Below are 20,313 nucleotides of genomic sequence, written 5' to 3' on the forward strand. Positions count from 1 at the left end.
TGCAAGATCTTTCTCTCTATTCCTGTGACCTGAGCTATTTTAACTAACTGATGCATGGCTATAGATCTTCAAATGTTAAATTAAAGCCACTGTCCTTAATGGTTATTGGCTTCCTTGCTCCTTTACTTCTAAGCCCAGAAGGTAACTCAATTCTGCGGAAATGTTGCATTAGGGTTTGAAACCAGATGCTTATTTCTTTGGTTAGGTCCAAAGCAGAACTTACCTGCTGCTTCTTGCTGCCATTTCCTCCCTCATCTTTTTAATGTCGCTCTTGCATTTCTCAATCTCTACTACTTTCAGGCCTTCCACTGTCAACAAAGGAAAACAACAGGGGTGTTACCATGGCGAAAGTCGAAGGATCTCATTTCACAATTGTGAAAAATTTCAAAGGGCTTTAACAGTGGAGTTATCCAGTGAGCCAGCAAGCTCTTACAGTCTGCCCCGGTTCTCACATACGCAGGTGCTGCCAAAGCGATATATCTTGAAAACCCATAGGAATTCTCTGCTGCCAATTTTAGATAATAGCTACAGTATTTTAATTCACAGAATGGCTGTAATGTCTCAGCTTTTCCACAATTGTTAGCAGCGGTCAGCTGTTCTGGTGCCTTCACTTCTCTGCTGTAGAACACGAATCAAAGGAAATCCTGAGCAAAAAAACCCTCCCGTGATGGGTTGATAAGCGCAGCTAGGCAAACACGTCCCTGTAGGATTAGAATTCCCATTAAGATAAAAGGTTTTAATTTGAAAGTTCATGCAGAGCATTAAGGAGCTCTGAAAGGCATTGCTAGATACAGAAAAACCAAAGTGAGAATGCAGGAGAGAGAGAAATGTTGAAAAGTTTTGCTCTAGTGATTTATTTCTTTTTTTTTTAGGTATTGAAGATCTGTCACTTCTTTTTGCCAATCAATTTTGTAATCAAAGGTTATTTCTGCATGCAGCACAAAAAAAATCCTATATTTCCGTCTGTATGTAACTATGAGAGCCACAAGGCAAAAAGTTTGATTGCCTGTTTATGCAGCAATGCACTCCATTCCACGTAGCCATGAGAACATAACGCAGTGCAAGTATGAGAATATTCTCCCTTTTCTTTCCCTCTTGTTGAACTATCAGTGTGCTCAAGGACATAATACAGCACCATTTATTAAGTACATGTCATTCATATGCAATCATTTCACAGCTCATTTGTTTACTGAACTCATTGTTTGCATGGACAAGCTGTGGTTCAGGGAACTCAAGGGAATGTGCAATCGTACAATCAGTATTCAGTCACTTTCTTAGAAAATAATAGTCAAAATCACACTTATCTGGAGGGTAGCATGTAAGTGATAAAAAACTGCCGTGGAAGGGCACAACTCTATAGATAAGCAGAGACCTCAGTTTTGTTTTCTTTATGCTAGTAACAACAAAGATTGCTGTTGGAACTGGGAAAGAGGAAAAACAGAAAGGTGTATGAACTGAGTCCAAACTGCCACTTATTAGGAGAGGAAAGGGAAAGGGTTTTGCTTTATGCTTGATTAGAGGGACACCCTCCACTTAAAAATCCAATTTCCAATTTTTTTTTGTCTAGCATTGTTACAAGCAATTTCTTTGGGTGATCACAATGTGATGATACAGGCAAGATGCCATCCTGCTTATTCAATATCTTCATTCTGGATATCTGGCTGCACTTTTTGGGTATTCCATTCAACAGTCGATGATCAGCTGCAGCTGACCTGCAGGCCCTGTACTGCTATGTACCACCCCAGTGCATTCATCTGGGAGAAGTTCATGGGTTGCCCATTTGCTAAGCTGTCTAAATGGAGGCCAGTGGCTATTTGAAGCAGTGGGAGCAAAGCAGAGTTACCAGACTGACAGGGTAGCGGGGCAGGCAACCGAAGAGAGAAGAGGAGTTATGGTGCAAAATGGCAGCCCTGAGCATTTTTTCCTATTGCGTCTCTTTAGCTTTCTTCCAAAGCCTCTCCAGGGGAGCAGAGAATTTACATAATTATTTTCTAAAGGTAGATGTGAGATGCTTACAAATTGTAAAAGGTTTTTGCCAGCTTCCTTATTCATGTGTGGGCTGCTGTGCAAACACTGGAGCAGAGTAAGTCAAGCCACGGGACAAAGCATTCCCAGTGCTTGCCCTGCATGGACGCATTTTCCAAGGGGAAGTCACAAGCTTTAGATGGGATTTAAAAATCAGTTAAAAGATTTGTCTCCTTGAAAACACATCTCTGTGTTGCGGCCTCTAGACAGTAACGGGAAGGAAGCTGAGAACATTTCATGTGAGGTGCAGATGTAGCACTGTCATGAGCACTTATCGCCACACACACATCCCCTCTGGGGAAGAAATCCTGGAGATCACATGTGAAAGTGGTGGAAAAGGGATCTCCGAAGGAGGTAGGAGAAAAGGCAAAACAAAAGCACAATTCTTTTCACATTTGGCTTGCAAACGATAAATGGCCCTGTCATGTGCACTGATTAAGGGCCCATTATATTACTCTGCAGCAAGAAATACCTTCTGAAAAGACCCTCTGCTGTCTAAAGAAATCCTTGGGCTGAATCCAGCACTGAAACATGGCTCTTAAAGCAACCTCTGGGAGCCCAGCTCGAGTAGGGAGGTTGGACACTCCCTTTCTCTCACAGTTTTGCTTTTTAAACATGAAAGCCTGGAATTATTTCAAAATTTTGCAGATTTGGCTCTGTTGCAAATTCTGGAAGTCCAATTTCAAGCAGATGGGTGCACTTGTAGACAGGCAACCCAGGGAGCTCCTTCCCACAGGCTGAGGCTGCTGGAGACGGGATCGCAAGCGCTCAGGCAGAATGGTAGCAGTTTGCTACATCTGCTGCTATTTCCATCAGCGGTGAGACCCACTTACAGAAAGAAGCCTCGTCTGGGGACCAGCGAATTCAGTTCACCTGCACGGCACAGCAGCTCTGGGTAGGCTGCCTTCCCTAAACCAGCAATAAAGTGCTGGAGAGTGCAAGCGCACAACTCTTCCCCACCCGCAGCGGCATGCAAATCTTCCTTATCTCCCTCCACTGATGCAGGCTGCCAGTGCTGAAAGGCAGCGTGTGTACAGGATGCAGTCAGGGATCCCAGAGGGTCATCAGGGGAGCCAGTGGCCAAAAGCAGCCCCTAGCTGGCTGGCATAATGGCTTGCCTGGGCTGCCAAGGGGACGGGAAGACCCATGGGAACATTTGCCTCATTTGCTCTACTCCATGGCGCTTAGCCCTGAGGACTGGAGTTGATCAGAAGTTTCACAGAAAATGCAGAGTGAATGAGCTAATTTTTCTTCTTCCTTTTTTTTTTTTTCTTTTGGACAAAAGAATAAATCAGTGGAACCTTGGGAAAAATGGCAGCCAAGCAGGCAGGGAGGGATTGTTACCCAGGCTCCCCGCAGAGGTCTGTGCGGGGGGTAGGAACGCTGCAGGGTGCCCCCTCCATGGATGTTGCCGGAGGGCTCCCACCGCACGGGGACCCTGAGGCTGGGGTGGCCTCAGGGAGAGGTTCCCCTGCAGCTGCTCTTTGCATAAGGACATTTTTTCCTCTCCCTGCTGACAAAGGCATCCGTCTCACTGAGCAGCTGCAGGGTCAAGGTAGCTTCTGGTCAGGGGAAATTTCAAGAAAACAAGTTCTTCCATGAACCAGAAACTTTTCTTTTTTCCAGCCAGCTCTAGTGAGAAAGTGCTTTCTGCAGCTGTAGTGCCAGGGAAGACTGCCTGCTCCTGACTTAAATGCCACATATCAGCGAGGATGTGGCCTTTGGTGTCAGAACGGTGCTGGGTGACAGTGCCTTATTCATACCCCTTCCCTGCCTTTCTGGGACATGAGTTCTGCATAATACACTGAAAAACAACAAGTCAGATGCTGCATGGGGGAAGAAAAAAAAAACCTCCAAACCAGAAAAGGAACAATTTGACCAGGTGAACTTAATTTGATTATTGCACAGTAACTGACTACGGTTGTGCTACTGTTAACACACTGAACAAGTGAGGAAAAGGGTGCTGCCTAGCAGTCTGCCGAGCAATATGGCCAGCGAGGGGTGAACCCCTGTATTTGCAGCCCAGATATGAGTGCCTCGAGAGACAATGAGGCAGACCCTCCTGCTTATGGACGCTTCGGCGTTCACGCTGTATTTGTGCTCTGCGTGTAGCACGCACGTGTGGCACACACGGGTGCTGAGGGGAAAGGCCTGGCCCCGTTTCGGGCCCTTTCCCCCCCCAGGGAGGTGAGCGACATGACACTGAGCAGAAATACAGTCAGGTCCGAGTGCTGGTGCTGGCCCTCGGTCAGCGGGGAGGACCCGCCTGACCCCTAAATATGCAGTAAACGCATTTCCGAAAGGAGAAAGTCTCTCTGCGAGACAACATGGTCGACCTGTGCAAATACTGGCGGTAGAAGGCAGGCAGCTGCGTTCCCCTCCTGCAACGAGTTACAAAATGCAGCAACGAGCGCGAGGCCCCGGGTGTGTTAAGGGGCCAGTGTTTTTCGGGGGGAGGCCTGTGCAGGGGCAGGGAGGGGGTCACCGCTGGGTGCGGGGCAGGTGACGGGGGGCACGGGGCTGGGGCATGGCGGGGCATGGGAGGCCAGGCCGCAGGGGGCTCGTAGGTGAGGGACGGGGAGGTGGGCGATGGAGACCCCCTGCCACAGGGACACAGGAGTAGGAGAAGGTGGGCCTGGGCCCAAAGCTCGGCGGAGGGCTCAACGGCCCCTCAGAGGGGAGGCCGGGAGGCGGTCGGGATGCCTGCACCGCCAGACGTCCCTCCCTGGCCTCGGCCCGCCGGTGGGTGCCACCACGGGCTCCCGCCTTCCCCACGCCTCGCCCCCGGCTGGCCTGACGCCTTTCGGGCTCAAGGCCGGCCAAATTGTGAGGGACTGGAGAAAGCGGAGGGGCTGCGAGGAGCGGGACGGGGGGGTACAACAAGGGCAGCGAGGCGGGGGGTTTCTGAGGCACCGGTTCCCACTGCGATACGAATAAAGGGACACTCACATTCAACCTTTTTCTCCAGCATTGCCAAGTGATTAGCTACTTCCGTTTTCAGCTCATTGATTTTAAAAACCCTGAAAAGAAAACCCTCATGTATTAATGTTATACATTTAGTGCCGTACCTACCCTAGGTACAAAGGACTTCTGCTAGAAATGTCTACATTTGTCAGAGGGTTGATCGGTCCAACCATGGCTGCCATAAGAAAAAGAAAAATTTCCATGGAAATGCTAAAATTTGGGCAGAAAACACACCCGGGTTTAATTTTCAGAAAAATTAACAACAAATGATTTTGTTATGGCCCTGGGAATGTACTGTGGCTCTGCAACACTTCATCACCCCCTCTCTCAGCAGTGACTTTTTATTGTACCCCCCAGGGAAGAAAAGTTAAATTGATAATGCTGCACCTAACAGCAGCATCTTGGTTTGTCTGCACACTCTGAAGCCCTCCTCCTTTTGACTTATGTTGCTGATTTGCTGAACTGTGGTGGGATTGATCTGTCTTATTGAAACCAGCTGGAATAAAATAAGCAGCTATACAGATGTTGAGAAATCCTCTCGGAGGAGAGACATGTTTGGGTGATAAAGGGAAAAATGAAACAAATCAGATTATTTGACTGTTCAGTGAAGAAGATTTTCTTTCACTTTCTAGGAGGGCAGGAGCACAATAAGAACATTTATATTTACTACTTGATCTCCTTTTTAGATCAAAGATAATCGCAAAAATCACTTTTGGTTTAAGCTACCGTATTGCTGTCAGCAGGAAATAATGTGTGTACAAGGCCTAAATTTGGCAGGAAGAGTGGGATTTGAAAGAGATCTTAAATGCCTCTCTGCCTCCTGTGAAAATTTCACTTCAGGCTGATAAAAGAAATAGCATTTTAAATTAATAATGTTCTTCAGCTTCTTACCTCGAGAACTGCTCAGCAATCTGTCCCAATAAATTCTGGAACAATTCTTCTTTCTCTGAAAAAAAAATAGGAGGGAGATATAACAGAAAACAGCAGAGGAAAGACGGCAACCTCAACACAACTGCAAAGTGGCATCCCCATACTTCCAGCTCTGACGCTCAGGCATTTAGCCAAAAAGTTGTTCTGGTCCTTTGAACAGTCACAGCTTTTGGGAATGACTCCTCATCTCACCTGCCTTCCTCTGCCTGCAGATTACAGTGAAGGTGTCTCAGAAGGTTTTTTTGGGGGTGCTGGGTCTCTGAGGGGCACCTTACTTTAAGGCAGCACTCTCTGCAAAGGAGATCCCTTTTGTACTTCTTGGGTGGGACACTCAGAATTGCCATCTGCTTTTTAAAGGTCTGACTCACAAGGACTGCCTCTACACCATCAGCACACTGTGCCAGAGTGCCCACCAACAACGCAACAGCTTATGAACACAAGAAAACCCAGCTTGCCTTTCAGATTTACACTGGGACATTATCCTGGAGACCATTTTTTTGGTGCAAATTCATAAGGATTGTACTGCTATGCATAAACTTCAGGCAAATGTGAGATGCCAGAGTAACTGTCTTTGCAGAATGAGGTCCACCCTTCCTGATTTGTGGGGTGGACACAGCAGGGCACAAGCTTCACAACCCCTTTTTCCTTGAGAACATAACTTGGACAAAGTGACCGTGGGGATCCAGTGGGGATCCCATCGCTGCCTGTGGCAGTGGCCACACTGGGAGTGCTCACGCCAGTAACTCCCCACCTCCTGCTGCCAACTCCAGCACTCGGGCGCTTCGGCTGGCTTGGGAAAGTCAGCCTGGTGAAGCCCCAGCCCCTTCCCGAAACCATCACAGGATTGCAATCACTAATGCAGGGAAAAGCAAATAAGTCCTTAAAACAAGACCCTAGATTTCGAGGGACAGTGCACTTAAGGAGAGAAGAATTATGATAGCAATGTTCTCCCATCTTTCAGTCTGTCCACACTGCGTTCACACAGGTAGGGGAAGCATAAATCACCTTTGCTGAGCTGTGAGCAGCTCTTTTGAGATTGCTCCCACTTTCCCCCACCAGCTAATTTAAACTGCACTGTGCTGCAGTCGTTCTCATGCCTGCAATGTGGATGTACTCTTGGTTTCTTACGCTCAAGGAGCAGAAACATTGCATGCTCTTATATACACACCGCAGATTACAGAACACCCGTTTATACTCTGTGTAGAAATACCCTGACAGCATTTCTGAAGCTACTTCTTGCACTTCCCTGAGGGAGCACAATGCCTCATGGGTGCAATCACCCAGGCAAACACATCAGACAGAAATACAGCCCAGCATTTACACCATATTGCTGAACAATAGCTCTTGTACCTGTTGAAAGGATTTGCAATTCCTCGAGTATAAGACATGTCAGAAATACTTGTCAAGAGCGTTCACTTTGCTGGTCAGAACAATTCGGCTGTTAGCCCTGTGTGTCTAAACTGGAGCAAGCACCCTGTGCACTGAAAGTCTCAGATCTAATTCCCTCTTCTTTTTTTTTTTTTTTTTTTTTGCTGTGATCCAACTCCCAGTGGAGCAGCTAGCAGAGCAAATGAAGAGATTAGTTCTTTTCACAGAGACCCATTTTTCGGTTTTCTCACAAAACCCATCTGAAAACCCAAGAGCTGAAACAAAGCAAATGCTGCGTCCTATTTAAGACAGGAGGAAAGCTTACCGTATGCAGCACCTGGGATGGTACCCGAATCCAACAGTGAAAATAAGCAGAGAAACCCGTGTCCTCTCACTTCGGTGCTGTTCGGCTCTCTGACAGTGGCTGTAGCATGCCAGAGACTGACAAGTTCCCTATAAACACCGTTCCAGTAAAAAAAAAAAATCTTACTTTCACTCCCTCCCCCTGTCAAAACTCACTTGGAGTACTAGGACATTCTCATCCAGGGAACAGTCAGCTGCAATCTGATGTTTATGGATGTAATAAAAGACTTTCAAAATGAAGATGTATGTTTTTATAACCCTAGGGTGCAGTAAAGATATATGACTAAGAGTGGCAGTTCATCTCATCTTAAAGAGACAAAGATCCATTTCTTTGCCCTGTTCCTTTCTGAGGGGAAGACCTCTGCTCACCCCTGATTCTGAAGAAAATGACACATTGTGCCAAAGTCATTTAGTCTCACTCGTCCACTCCTTTGTAAAACATGAAGGCTAGGTGTCCTTTTACTCCCTTCATTACCCTCTGTCATCTTTTTTTTTATACCTCTGCGCAGGGCCAATACCCTGGGTGCACGCAGCTACCTTTTCCCTCAGTTGCTTCATTTGTTTTGCTGTGATTCCCTTTGTGAAAAGGAAATCCTACTGCATGTAGCATGGGCAGCTGCACTCTGTGCACCTTGCTGAGGGTCCCCAGCTCCTGCCTGCAGTAACCCAAAAGCCAGCAGCAACCCTCTTCTCAGCTCCCCCCCCTCCTGGCACCACAAAAGTGCAACATTTGCAAATGCAGGTGTTCAGCAAGTCAGATTTTTGCACAATATGCAGGGCATTTTAGAGCTGACAAATGAAAATTAGAACACCCCTCCCCTCCAGAAGATGCTGCAATAGCGTAATGCTGGGCAGAGGACAGGCCAGCTCAGGCCTCCCCGGGCTTCCCATGGCTCATTCCCGCGCTCGCTGCAGGCACAGGGACTTTGGCTCTTTGTCCGCTCTCCCTGGCCAAGCTCAGCACAGAGCTTGGCTGGGACATCATGGAGCAGGGAGCCATTTTGCCCTCCCTCCCGGCAGCCCCGTCTCTAGCAGGTCTGGGCAGAAAGCAGGTCTGGGGGAATATGGCAGCGGCACATTTTCCTGCGACTCCTGCCGCGGCCGGATCGGAGGGCTGGCAGCAAGCGCGCACCTTCCCTGCCAGGCAGGGACTAGGTACATGCTGGGGCAGTTCAGGTTACATGTGCACCGACACAGATGGCATATAACTCGCTGGCGTGCACCCTCTGCTTCGCACCGCCCTGCTCGGCAGTGACCCTTCCTTTCCCGTCTTACCTGCCGGGGAGCCATCTCCGTCCTCCTGCCCTCCCTGGCTCCCCTCGCCATCCTGCCAGCCTCAACGGGGTGCAAGCGGGGAGTGCATGGGGTTGTGAGGGTGGGTTGGTTTCCCCCTGTCTTTTCTGCTGTGGCCAAGCGAGGCTAGGAGAATGTGGGCGTCTGCCTTTCCTTGCCAGCATCAGGTTGGTGAATTCCTGCCATGCAGTCTCTTTCTCATGTGTGCTTGTGCCTCTGGCTCAGGCTCCTGTCTGTATTTTGTTTTCTGTGGTTTGTTAGGATCTGGGCAGTCAGAGGAATTTAAAAAAAATGAACAGCCAGGTAGACAAAAGCCTCAGGAAGGGGTGTGCTTCAAGCCCAAGCCCACGTCCATGAATCACGTCATACCGAGTGCCAAATTTGCTTGACAGCTCAGGTTAATTTGGGCTGTCGCATGCAAGTCCCCGCTCAGGTGAGTAATCCTGAAGCAGTTGGCTCCATCCCGATGCACGCATCCATGTGGGATGCATGTAAGGAGGAGCAGGCAGAAGGGGGATTTTTCTCTCACAGTCTCTGCCTCTTCACTCTTGCCTGAGCTGCAAGTGTGAATATGCCTCCAAAAGGAGAAGAGAGAGATCCCAGAATAAGAAGATTTAGACACAGTGACAAGCTTCTGTCCCTTACCAATAGCAATCTGCACAAGATCTTGTATATTTAAACATTCAGGGGGAAAAAGCAGTCCCCGCAGATCTCTGGTGCAGTCGTTGGTGGGCTCAGCGGTGGGCTAGGCAGGGTTAGCACCGATTCAGTCGTGGGCCTTCTAGCGGGCAGCTACACGGGTCTTGGTTGAGCTAGCTCTCCCACTGCAAGCCGATATCCCTGGGGAGAGACCCTGGGCTTTCCTCCATGCAAGTGCTAGAGAGCTTGTTAGCTGGTGTCATGGTTTAACCCCAGCCAGTAGCTAAGCTCACTCAATTAACTCTATCCCAGCTGAAACCAGCACAGCTGGAAAGGCAAATAACTGAATGGCAAGTGAAGTGGGAGACGAAGACGCTGCCTACAGCCTCAGCCTGGCCAAGTGGCTCCGACGTGTGCTGTCAGGGTTTCCTGGTGCTGAGGCTGCTGAGCAAGGAGTGGCGGGTGGCAAGCTCTCTCCACGTGCTGGCCTCCATCCCGATCAGACATTGCTTCTCCTTGAGTTTCCTTGCCCGTTTCCCCAGGGATGAGGGCGTGCTTGTGTTGAAGGACCCACCAGAACAAGCTTGAGACAGAGGTGCAGGGAGAACTGGGGCTAAGCTTGGCACATCTTATGCTCTTTCAGGTCACGTCCCTGGTGAGATCTTTAAGGGCTCGTTCAGCTACCTGTGTGCTTTGCTGCCCTAACTTTGGAGCAGTGGGAATGCCCCTGCGAGTGTTCCCCCCCCAATTTAGGACTGCGGTGCGTCAGGCTCGCTTGAGCTCCACAATAGCTCCTTTCTCTGCACTATCAGAAACATAACAGACTTCAATTTTATTTCTCAAGAGTGTGCTGCTAGTAGGATTTGTTCGTTTAATTGGCATCTCCAGCAATATTGCAGAATGCCTGAACCTACTCATTACAGCCACAACACAGCCATCGGTTTATGAGTTTTGAGCCTGTTCCACCACGAGGACGCAGACCAGATCCTTTCTCCTGTTGGGAGGGAGAAGACGCCCGTTCAACGGGCTTGGGAGTTTAAACACCCCAGAGAGCAGGAAGGGTTTGGCACCAGGGGTTTGATGCTCTGCTCGGATAGCCGCGCGCCTTCCGCTCCGGGACAGCGGGAGAAGGGACAGAACGTGATGCAACGGCCCCACAGGCTCAGGGCCGGCCAGCTGGGCCCTTGCCTTGCAGACAGCTGACCCCGTGGTGATACGGCGATTGCCGCTGCCTCCAACGGACACTCACTGGAATAATAATTTTTTTAATTCCAACCCTCTCCCATGACTATGGCCAGGAAATGAAGAACGTTTCTTAGCAGGACTCCGGTGGATATCTCCTCTGCTGGATAAAAGCCACTGCTTATATTTTCCTCCCAAAGGATCGTGTTTTCCAGTCCCACCTTTTAAAGTCTTTGTTCTGCTGAAGTGTACGTCATTCTTTTCCAGCTGCCTGGGAGACTGCTGAAAAGAGGTGCATTACCTCCCACTGCTGTGAAAATTGGGGTGACCCCTTTTTTGGCATGTATTTGGACGAGTTGCTTTGGGAAGCAGAATCACGCAGGCAGAGTTGTTTAAGAAGTGAAGACTAGAACAGAGCTGGTTTTTTTTCTTTTAATGAAGAGGAACAATTTCCCACTCTGTTTATTCTTCCTACTCTCAGCAAAATGTCAGGAATGCTTAAGATTAATGACAACCCATGTGAAAGAGAAACAGATACCAAGGAATATTAGTTCCATCACACTCAGTTCAACTTTCCTCCTCTTTCCATAGCAGACTGTCTTATGCTTTGGCAACTTACCGCCAGAATTTTTCTTGCCCTTTTCAGCTTAGATCTTTGGAAATCCTTTTATAAAATGCAGGGAGGGAAGAGAGACCTTGCTGACACAGTGAGCTGTGCTCTGCCCAAAGCAGAGCCATGTGCTGTCAGCTGGGGTGAAAAATGAGGGCCCTGGGAGAGTGAGAAAAGTCATACATGGTCTTACAAAAATATACGGTTAGCTTCATGTTAGGAAAAAAAAAAAAAGGTAGATTTTCTAGAAAGCCCTTCGATCAGCTTCCCAGCTGATATAACACAGTGGCATTCCCTGGTGGAGCCCCACCGGCTCTGTTCACCGGTCTTTCTCTGTCTTGGAGCAAAAGGCTATTGGTTGCCCACGCCAGCCGGTACACAGAGACACATGCTCTAGTTGAGACCTCACCTTTTCTGATCTGACAATGCAAATAGTGTACTCCTGGACCGGAAGAGTGATGCTGTTCCAGCAGAGTTTGTTACAATAAGGAAATAGTTTAGGACACACTTCTTTTCCCTTCGCAGTCACGTGTCCCTTGGCTTTGACTACCTCCTTCTGGCAACAGCGGCAATCACTGACACAGGACCTGTTTCTGGCTTGTAATAAGTCCTAGTGTGATAAAGTTCTTCCTTGTTTCCTAGCTTCTTCCTTTGTTCTTTTTTTGCTCTTTGTTTGCCTTTGCTCTCTGCATACACAAGCTCCCTGCTGTTGCCTCTCCATCTCCCTTGCACATCCTCCTACACTGCCTTGCTGTGCCCTTTTCCTACAGATGTTTCTGCTGCAGCAGACATGGGTACCTCAGAGAGTGGTTTTGGTTCCCTGCACCTCCCCATCTAAAAAAAAGATAGTGCTGTGAGACACTGTGTTTTCTTGAGTAATACAGGAGCCTGAGCAAGAAAAGGTGGGACCTGCAATTAGCACTAGCAAGAAGACTAGGCGGGACCGGCAAAACTGCCTTGCCCCTCTCCCAGGAGCCTCACCCATTCCTGCAAACTACTTTTTCCAGGCCCAGACTTTCTGGCTCCCTCCTGTTCTTTCTATGCACTCTCTGTATCCAAGATAATGTTAACCTCTTGCCCCTTGTCTCTCCTATCTTCCTATTTTACTGCTCCAAACTGTGTCCCCAGCTGACGTCTCCTATCCTCCTGCAGCCCCTGCCTCAGCAGCCAGCCTCTCCCTATAGCTCCGCAGTGTACAGGGCAGGGCTCTTGCTCATGCTGCCTCAGAGCCAATGGCAGAAGATACTGCAGTTGCACAGATGAGAGAAACCGTGAGCCAGATGTTCTACAGGAATTGCCCCAAGCAAATGCTCTGCTCCAGTGTCTGAGAGCTACTGGCCTGAGCACGATACTGGCAGGCAAAGAGAAATGGTAGAAGTGCCACTTCAGTCTTGCCTGTGGAGTACAACAGTGCTGTGCACTGGGGAATGTGTTCCAGATGTGCTCTTTCATCTTGTCAAGTGTATTTAAATATTTATTACACTTAGAGCTACCATGCCCACAACAGAAATTATGCTCTCTCCTCAGCCATTTGGAAATAACATGGGGTTCAAATGATGTGCTCAGCTTTCAGCAGAGCCTTGCTGGGAGACAAACAAGTTTAACAAAACACTGCAGGACAGGCTTTCAAACACCGTCTGCGTTGCCTGAAAAAAAAACACTGCTCCATGGAAGACTTTCCCCAGGAGATCAGTGGTGCTGAGTCAGACCAGAGCTAAGCACTGTGAAAGTCCTCTGGACCCCAGCCATTTCACCTCACCCTCAAATACTTTGAAACTTGGGGACTTTTTTTTTTAGCATTTCTCCAGAACACTGTGGTCAGGCACTTCTTATTCTGCCGCAGCTACAACCACAACATCATCTTTCTTTCTTGCATCACAGCCACGTAATTTCCACATGCAAACGTCCACAAATTCAGCTTTAGTAAATTCAGTTCAAAAGGGTCATTTTACCTGAGAGCTGCCCAGTAGCAACAGGTATCACTTTGTATGGAGACCTGGAAGACTCAGAGAAGGTTGATGTTAGCAACACCCAGAAAGCAGTTTGTATTTCACATCCGTATTCCCTGAGAAGTAGGAAGTATCTGAATATGTTCTAAACTCTCTTAAAACCTGTCAGTTTAAATATGCAATGGGCACTTTTTGTGGACACAAGACCCTCTGATTCACTACTAAACTAGAGACAGAGAGATCTTTCCTGTGCTGTATGGTGACACAACAAACATGGTAAAAATGCCTTCTCTTTGGCAAGCCTTGACAGCTTGTGGACTGAGGTGGTGAGGAAATTTTGTAGGTCAGAGAGGAGCTCCAGTAGTGGGGATTATCTTTTTGCTCTGTGTTTGTGCATCGTCCTGTGCAGTAGATCCCTTCCTACTGCTGGGGGTCAGCCACATGGTGTCAGTGACAGCAATGCCAGTGATAAGTAATGATGAAATATGCAACGAAGTAAATAACAGTAGAAGGAGTAACTGCAAGCAGTCAGAGTGAAACTAGAAGTGCCAGGCTGAACAAGAAATAGGAAGCCAAGGAGAAAAAGAGAAAGGGATTTGGAGGCGAGAAGGACCAAAGCCAGCATGGAAGAGACCTAACCTCATCAAAGACTTTGACTTTGCTTTGCAAGTAATGTCATGGTTGTGTCCTAGCAGAGCAATAAAGGAGTGGGGGAACAAAGGAGCTGGGAGCCTTGACAGCAAACAGGGTGGGATGGGAACAGATGTTCTACATTAAATACTTAAAAGTGGTATTTTTTCCTCAGACAATTATTCCTACTTTAATAACAAGTAAAAATCTTCAAAACCAGCAGGAATTAGTGTTACAAGCCAGCAAGCAATTCTTACTGTCATTTCCCTCCCTCCAGGGAGCTGCTCACCTCCCGCTGCACACAAAAGGCATCTGCAGGCAACCACCACCCTTTCCCTTAGGCTTGACCCTATTTTTGAAGAGCAGGTTGCAGCAAGACTTACCTCTCTGAGTTTGCAGGCATTGTTGGATCAATGGATACCATACAATTGTCTGCCGTCAAAAGGGAGATTGTTGTGTTCCTGAAAAGCACGTTTCAAAGAGGTTTATTTGACCTAGAATTGCTGGCTGAAATTCGGTGCTGCTGCATGCGGTGCATAGCCGTCTTCTCTCCTGCAGCACTCCTGGCCTGGCCTTGGTACTGTCTCAGACCCATTTTACCTTGGTGCAGGAAGGGTCAAAGCACAGGACAGGGTAGGCTTGATGCTTCACCCATTTCGATTACCAGGGAGGTTTCTGGCAAAATGTTAAGTGTGATCATCTTTGATCTCAGAGCAGATTTTGCTCCCTGCTAACTCATGTATTCTGTTGACTCATCAACTAATAATTTCTATTAAAAAGCTATGTTTTGTGATACATTGACTCGGCAGATATGTATTGACTCACACTATACAAATGACTACTGGTGCTATGAATATCTTGAAATTATTTAGTTACTCTTTTACAAAACAAACAAAATAAATGTCTTGCTGAATATGAGGGTTCTTTTTTTTTTTTTTTTATTACCATGCTAGGTGTGATCTCATAGGCTCAAATCTAAACCTTTGAGGTTTACTTTGGCTCCAGGAGCCTGGTTGAAATGCACCGTTCTTTGAAAGTCTTCTGATGAAAATGAAGTGCCAAATATGCAGTGAACACCCTGATCATAAATCACTAAAACTGCTAAACAAAGTTTCCTGGGTGATGGAATGGAAGTATTTAACATCACAGGCAAATGAGAGTTATTAACCTCTCTAATGTCAAATGGGATGAAATAGCCAGGATAAACAGCAAAGGGCATTATTTCTGTCCAGTGGTTTATGCAAATTCTGAGTCAATATAGACAATTTTATCTTTCAATCCCCAGAGCTGGAGTCATGCAATAAACCCATGATTAAAGGACTGGCTTATTTTTTCCTGTGCTTTTTCTGTATTGTAGACCTGTATGTACAAAGGTAGAGACTATGGCTTATTGCGTGCTGCTGTGCATCTGGCTTGTGCTGCTCAAGGTCCGTATGTAGACAGCAGATGCCCCTTTCTAGATGTGACTAAGGGGCTTCCCTCCCCCTGCACCACCATCCTTGACAGGCGGTGCAGAAGTGGCTGGGTGCTACACCATGCCACCCTCCACCACGCGCCAGCCTCTCCCACCCTCACACACAGCTACACCTGATCCTGGGTCCCTCTCAACACAGAGATTTAAGTTGGGTGCTGCTCTCTACGTTGAAGGTAAGAGAAACAAACCCTACAGGAAATTACAGCAGGAGAGATGGGTGGGCTTTGCAGAACAATTAGGAAATACTTGGCCTGAGCAATGGATTTGGGGATATTTATGTTCTATAAAATTATTCTGCTGGGGTACTTTGTGTTTGACTATCCCATACCTGGGATTAGATTGTACTGTATCTAAACTGAAAGCTTATCACCTAGTGGCAATGCTTCTCATTGGCCCCAAATTTTTCCCTAAAACCCAGGTTCTAAACATATGATTGCATTTCACTCAATATGGGCAAAAACGTAGTGCTGAGGTGAAACTGGTAGATGCACACAACCCGTGTGCACTCAGGGCTGGGCTTCTGCACTTGCTTTTATTTTTTCAGACTGTGTCTCTTCCCCTTCTACTCTGTTCCACTCTGTTCCTCAGGCACAGCAGGCACTGAGGTGGCTTAACACCTGCCAGAGCTTTGTGCACTTTTCCAGCTGGTGCTCTCTGGATTGCCCCAATTTCTTCTTCCAGTAGACTGGAACGAGAGAGAAGCCTAAATAGCAGGTAAATGAATCACTTGGGGCCTGTCTTTAAATTGTCCCCAGAAGTAAAGGAACAAAAGTGAAATGAATGCTACAAATTAAGAGAGACCTACCTTGGTAATCCTGTTGCAATGCAGAAGAGGTCCATAATATCTTTGGAGTTGCAGTATTTACTAAAGATCACCTTCCAAACCAATCAGCAGCAAGGGAAAAAAAAAATGAAGAAAAAGAAGAGAAAGGACAGTTAGTTCCCACTGAGATATGAACTCTATTCAGGCATGAACTGGGCTAATTTTAAGGCTTATCCTACCATTTCAATTATCTGATTTGACTTGTGGGCTGGAGTATTTCTCTTCTTCTGTTTAATACCTGTGTCTTTTTTGATAAAGCAAGCAAGCTCTGGAGACCTAATTGCGCTGTTCAGAAGTAGAGCAATAATGTATGTGAACTGAGAGCAAAAGGTTTCTCATAATGCAGTATTGCTGCAAGATGATAACAGCTGCAAATTTAAGGATGTAAGAGCCCAGATTTAGGAAGAAAACAGCCCAGATCTGGGGAGGTCCTTGGATGGTATAAAAGGGCACTGCTTTTTGGACTACACCAGCTTAAGCTAGCTTTAAACTGAACAGAGGGGTTTTCCCTCCCAGGTTGTGCCAAATTTCCTCCTGACTGTCAGGCTGTATCGTTCCTGTGGTTAGGTCAGAGCTTGGACCTTGAATTACAAAATTTGCCACTGTTGCCTTCCCATGCCCTCAAACACCTCTTCATCCCCCTGCCCTTCCACACACGCCAGGCAGCCCCTATGTGGAGAAAACTGTTCGAGCGGTGCGTCTAGGAGCGCAGCATCTCCTTGATCCCATTGCGATACAGCCTTCGATGACACGATCCCCAGACTCCTGCATCCATCAGGACATGTGGCTGATGGTGCTCCCTGGTTGAGAAGCTCTTCTGCAGCTGGGGTGGGGGGCAGAAAGCCTCTCTGTGTGCCTTTGATTGACTGTGGTGGAGGCTTTGAACCTGCCATGGAAATAAAATGCCTCATTGCAGTCAGGTCTGGCTCATCTTCTCAAAGCCAGGAACAACAAGGAGTAGCGGGGCTGGTTTGTCTGGGGGCTGCTGGTGTTAACAGGGCGGCCAGAGGCTGTGGGGGCCAGCTTGCTGTGGGGTGCGGGGGGAGGCGGTTCTGTGGAGAGGGGCAGCTTCTCTGGCCAGTGCTGGAGCTCTCCTGCCTCGCACCCCCCAAGAAGAAATAGCCACAGAGCCTCTGGGTTCAGGATGCAGCAGCTCAAAGGGACTTGCAGAGACCTGATGGCAAAACTCAAGAGGAGCAAGAAAGTGATAATTTGCAGATGGGGTCTGAGGCACAGGGAGATCAATGCCAAAAGTCTCCTCTCCTTGCAAGTGCCTTGCTGGAATCACTGTTTTCCAACCCCCACAACCACTCGTAGCATCCCATATTCTCAGGCACAGTTTCTATTGCTCTCCATTGTGGGCATGGGAGGTGCGCACGCCCACAAATCAGCCTCAAGGCTGGTGACCCAGAAAATGAGGAACGTGTCACCTGGGGACGGTCTTCCAATGGTTTGTTTTCACTGCCTTGCCTGGTGCTGCCAGGAGGAGGCAGGGGCTGCAGGCAGAGGGAGCTGCAGGCAGTGGGGGCTGCTGCCACCCTCCCCGGATCGAGCAGGTCCCGTGTGTTCAGCAAGGCGAAGACCAGGCTGGAAAACTAACATCTCATCATCTAATTAAAGACTCTTCCGAAAGGCGTAGGTGCCAGGAGTTAATTAAGCCTGCAGCTTCACTCCAGCAGCCTTGGCCTTCAAGTGCTTTAATTCCTAAATCGTAATAGCGTTGCAGTAACACTGTTCCCTTGTGCGTTTTCTAAGGTGCCTTTCGGACACGAGGGGAAATCCCTTGCCCTGAGATGTCGCGTGGTGCCGACCCAGACCTCTGCCACTGGCAACGGGGAAGCCATGGGAGAGCCCGTGGGATGCTCTGCCAGCGAGGAGCTGCTAGTGCCTGCTCACAGCTGGGGACATCGCGAGCCTGAGGTATCAGGAGAGTAGGGACAACACTGCAAGATCTGGCCAGCCTGACTGAGCCCTGTTGTGCCACGCACCGACACTTGAGCTGATGCTGAAGCAAGGCTTCAGACCTCAGTTTTCACCAGTGATGAGGAGCCCCCTTACTCTTGAGCAAAGCGTCAGGGGTTTTGTGGTAGAGAAGAGAATAATACTGGTCAGCTCAAGAGGTGGCTGTGACCGACACGTGCACACACACCCACCTTCCCTGTTTTCCGACCCAGATGAGATTTACACCAGGCAATATCTTTACTTTATAAAACATCAAGGCACTTGATTGTTGAGATAGTTAGTAACTGCTGCCGGGGAAATGGGTGGGATTAATGCCCGGGTGTGTTTTAAAAGCCTATTTTGCCTAGTGATTGACCCTTGGTTATTAATACAGCAGCAATCAAAGCAAGAAAACATACCCAGTTGAGATCAGATAGGACTGAAACCCTGCTCCTAGCAGAACACAGCATCCTACCAGAGTGATAGCTGCTAAAATTGGCTGACAAAGTATTGGAGGGTACAACAACTGGTACATGCAGAAACTGAGCAGATGATGTTAATTGTGGCTGAACAGAGGGTAAAGGCTTGTGATGTGCCAGGAGTGCTATTTCAGGTATTGAGGTTTCTTATTCTGGAAATCAATTATTATTGACCAGGACAGATAATAGAGGAAAAGATTAAAAAGAAAAAAAAATAAAGAACATTAAAGGTAAGAAAGCCATCCTGACTCATAGAAAGTAGCAGGAGTTTTCAATGCATTGAGGATGAATTTTAATGCTTCCGTTTACTCCACGTAATAGCAAAAGAGTGGGAAGCAAAACAAAGACTGGAGGTACTAGATCATAAGCTATCTCCATACATGCTTTTTAGCTTTCCATACTTGGTATTTTTACTGAAGTTTGCTAAAAGTGGATTTGTAAATCACCCACCGCACTTTGATACTCATCTTAGGATGGTTGTCCTCAGCTGTTTGTTTTTTTTTTTAATCAAAGAGCATATGCTACTGAAGTTTCCTTCTATTGCAACCTGCTGAGTTTTTCTGACCAACTTCCTTCTGTTATAAAACAAAGCAGGTTGCCTCAGACCTTTCACAGAAATATGCAATTGTTCCTGTTACTGTCTGCAGGTTTATGTTCCCGATAAAATTGATGTCAGTTGTGCTGATGGAATACGATTGGAATGCATTTTGGAGAGATGGAGGACAGTACTGCGTACTATTGATGGCTCCAGCACAGTATAGGAATTCTATTTGCCTAAAGTCCATTATCATTGCAGGGACATTAGCAACGTGAAGGCAAGAGAGTGACATTTGGCTTGCAGCCATACTTCAGCCATCTGGGACACATGTTTTCTCCTGTGACCAGGGAAGATGGTTGACCTGCAGCTTTGAGGATAGGCAGCCCTGTTGGCACTAGCTGCAGAAGTGAGCATCTTACCCAGTCCTGGGCAGATGTCCATGCTTGGGCAGATGTCCTGAAGTCGTTGCTGTTCATCCTGGGTCTCCATGATGATACTTTTCTGGCACTGCTTTTGGGTCTGATCCAGACCCACAGTCAGCAGTGAGGGACTTCATCTCCCTTCAAACCTGCCTCAGCTGTCTCTGACTCACAGTCATCATCTTGCTTTGGTCCCTGTTTGTATGCCTGGGCGGCAAGGCACTACTGCGACGTGTCTCACAGCACCTCACTCCCTGCATTAACGCCTGGCGCTGGAAGATATCACTGCTTAGGACGGGACTGAGACCTTGCTATGGAGCATAACAGAGGCCAAAGACAGAAGACCGCAGCAGCTTCTACAGCTGTGGTAGTGGGCTAAGATCATGCGTGTATAGGGTACAGACAGGTTTCCCCACAACACGCATCAAAAAAAGTCAGGTCAGCACAGCCCAAAAAAGCCAGGGATGCAGCTCCTGACACACCTCCTGCAAGAAAGAGTGGACACAGGGACTCCAATATTGCCTGGTGGTACGAGAGTCTTCTGCAAGACCGGTCAGCGCAAGACACTCAGTTGTCAGTGTCATTTCTGAAAGCAAAGGCTTTCAGAGTCACAGTACTGATGCACTGCATGGGAAAGGGAAACAGAGGCCTCTCCTTCAGCTTGCAGATTGATGACTAAATGCCAT

At 47.8% G+C, this 20,313-nt stretch overlaps 1 protein-coding gene across 3 annotated transcripts in view; it reads right to left on the minus strand.

The window, feature by feature from the left end:
* Positions 1 to 20,313, minus strand: part of PDE9A (phosphodiesterase 9A) — a 50,201-nt gene that overhangs the window by 21,200 nt on the left and 8,688 nt on the right. The window contains exons 2-7 of one of the 3 annotated variants that reach the window (XM_075033643.1): positions 16,233 to 16,303; positions 14,337 to 14,414; positions 13,327 to 13,370; positions 5,881 to 5,935; positions 4,975 to 5,045; positions 224 to 308 (exon numbers count right to left, since the gene is read on the minus strand). In XM_075033643.1, coding sequence (XP_074889744.1) covers positions 224 to 308; positions 4,975 to 5,045; positions 5,881 to 5,935; positions 13,327 to 13,370; positions 14,337 to 14,414; positions 16,233 to 16,303 — 404 coding nt within the window. Of the gene's footprint in view, positions 1 to 223; positions 309 to 4,974; positions 5,046 to 5,880; positions 5,936 to 7,612; positions 7,991 to 13,326; positions 13,371 to 14,336; positions 14,415 to 16,232; positions 16,304 to 20,313 lie in introns of those variants that run through there. The other 2 variants (XM_075033644.1, XM_075033647.1) reach the window with 2 other exon arrangements.

This window comes from Buteo buteo, chromosome 8 (genome assembly GCF_964188355.1).
Source record: "Buteo buteo chromosome 8, bButBut1.hap1.1, whole genome shotgun sequence".
NCBI lineage: Eukaryota > Metazoa > Chordata > Aves > Accipitriformes > Accipitridae > Buteo > Buteo buteo.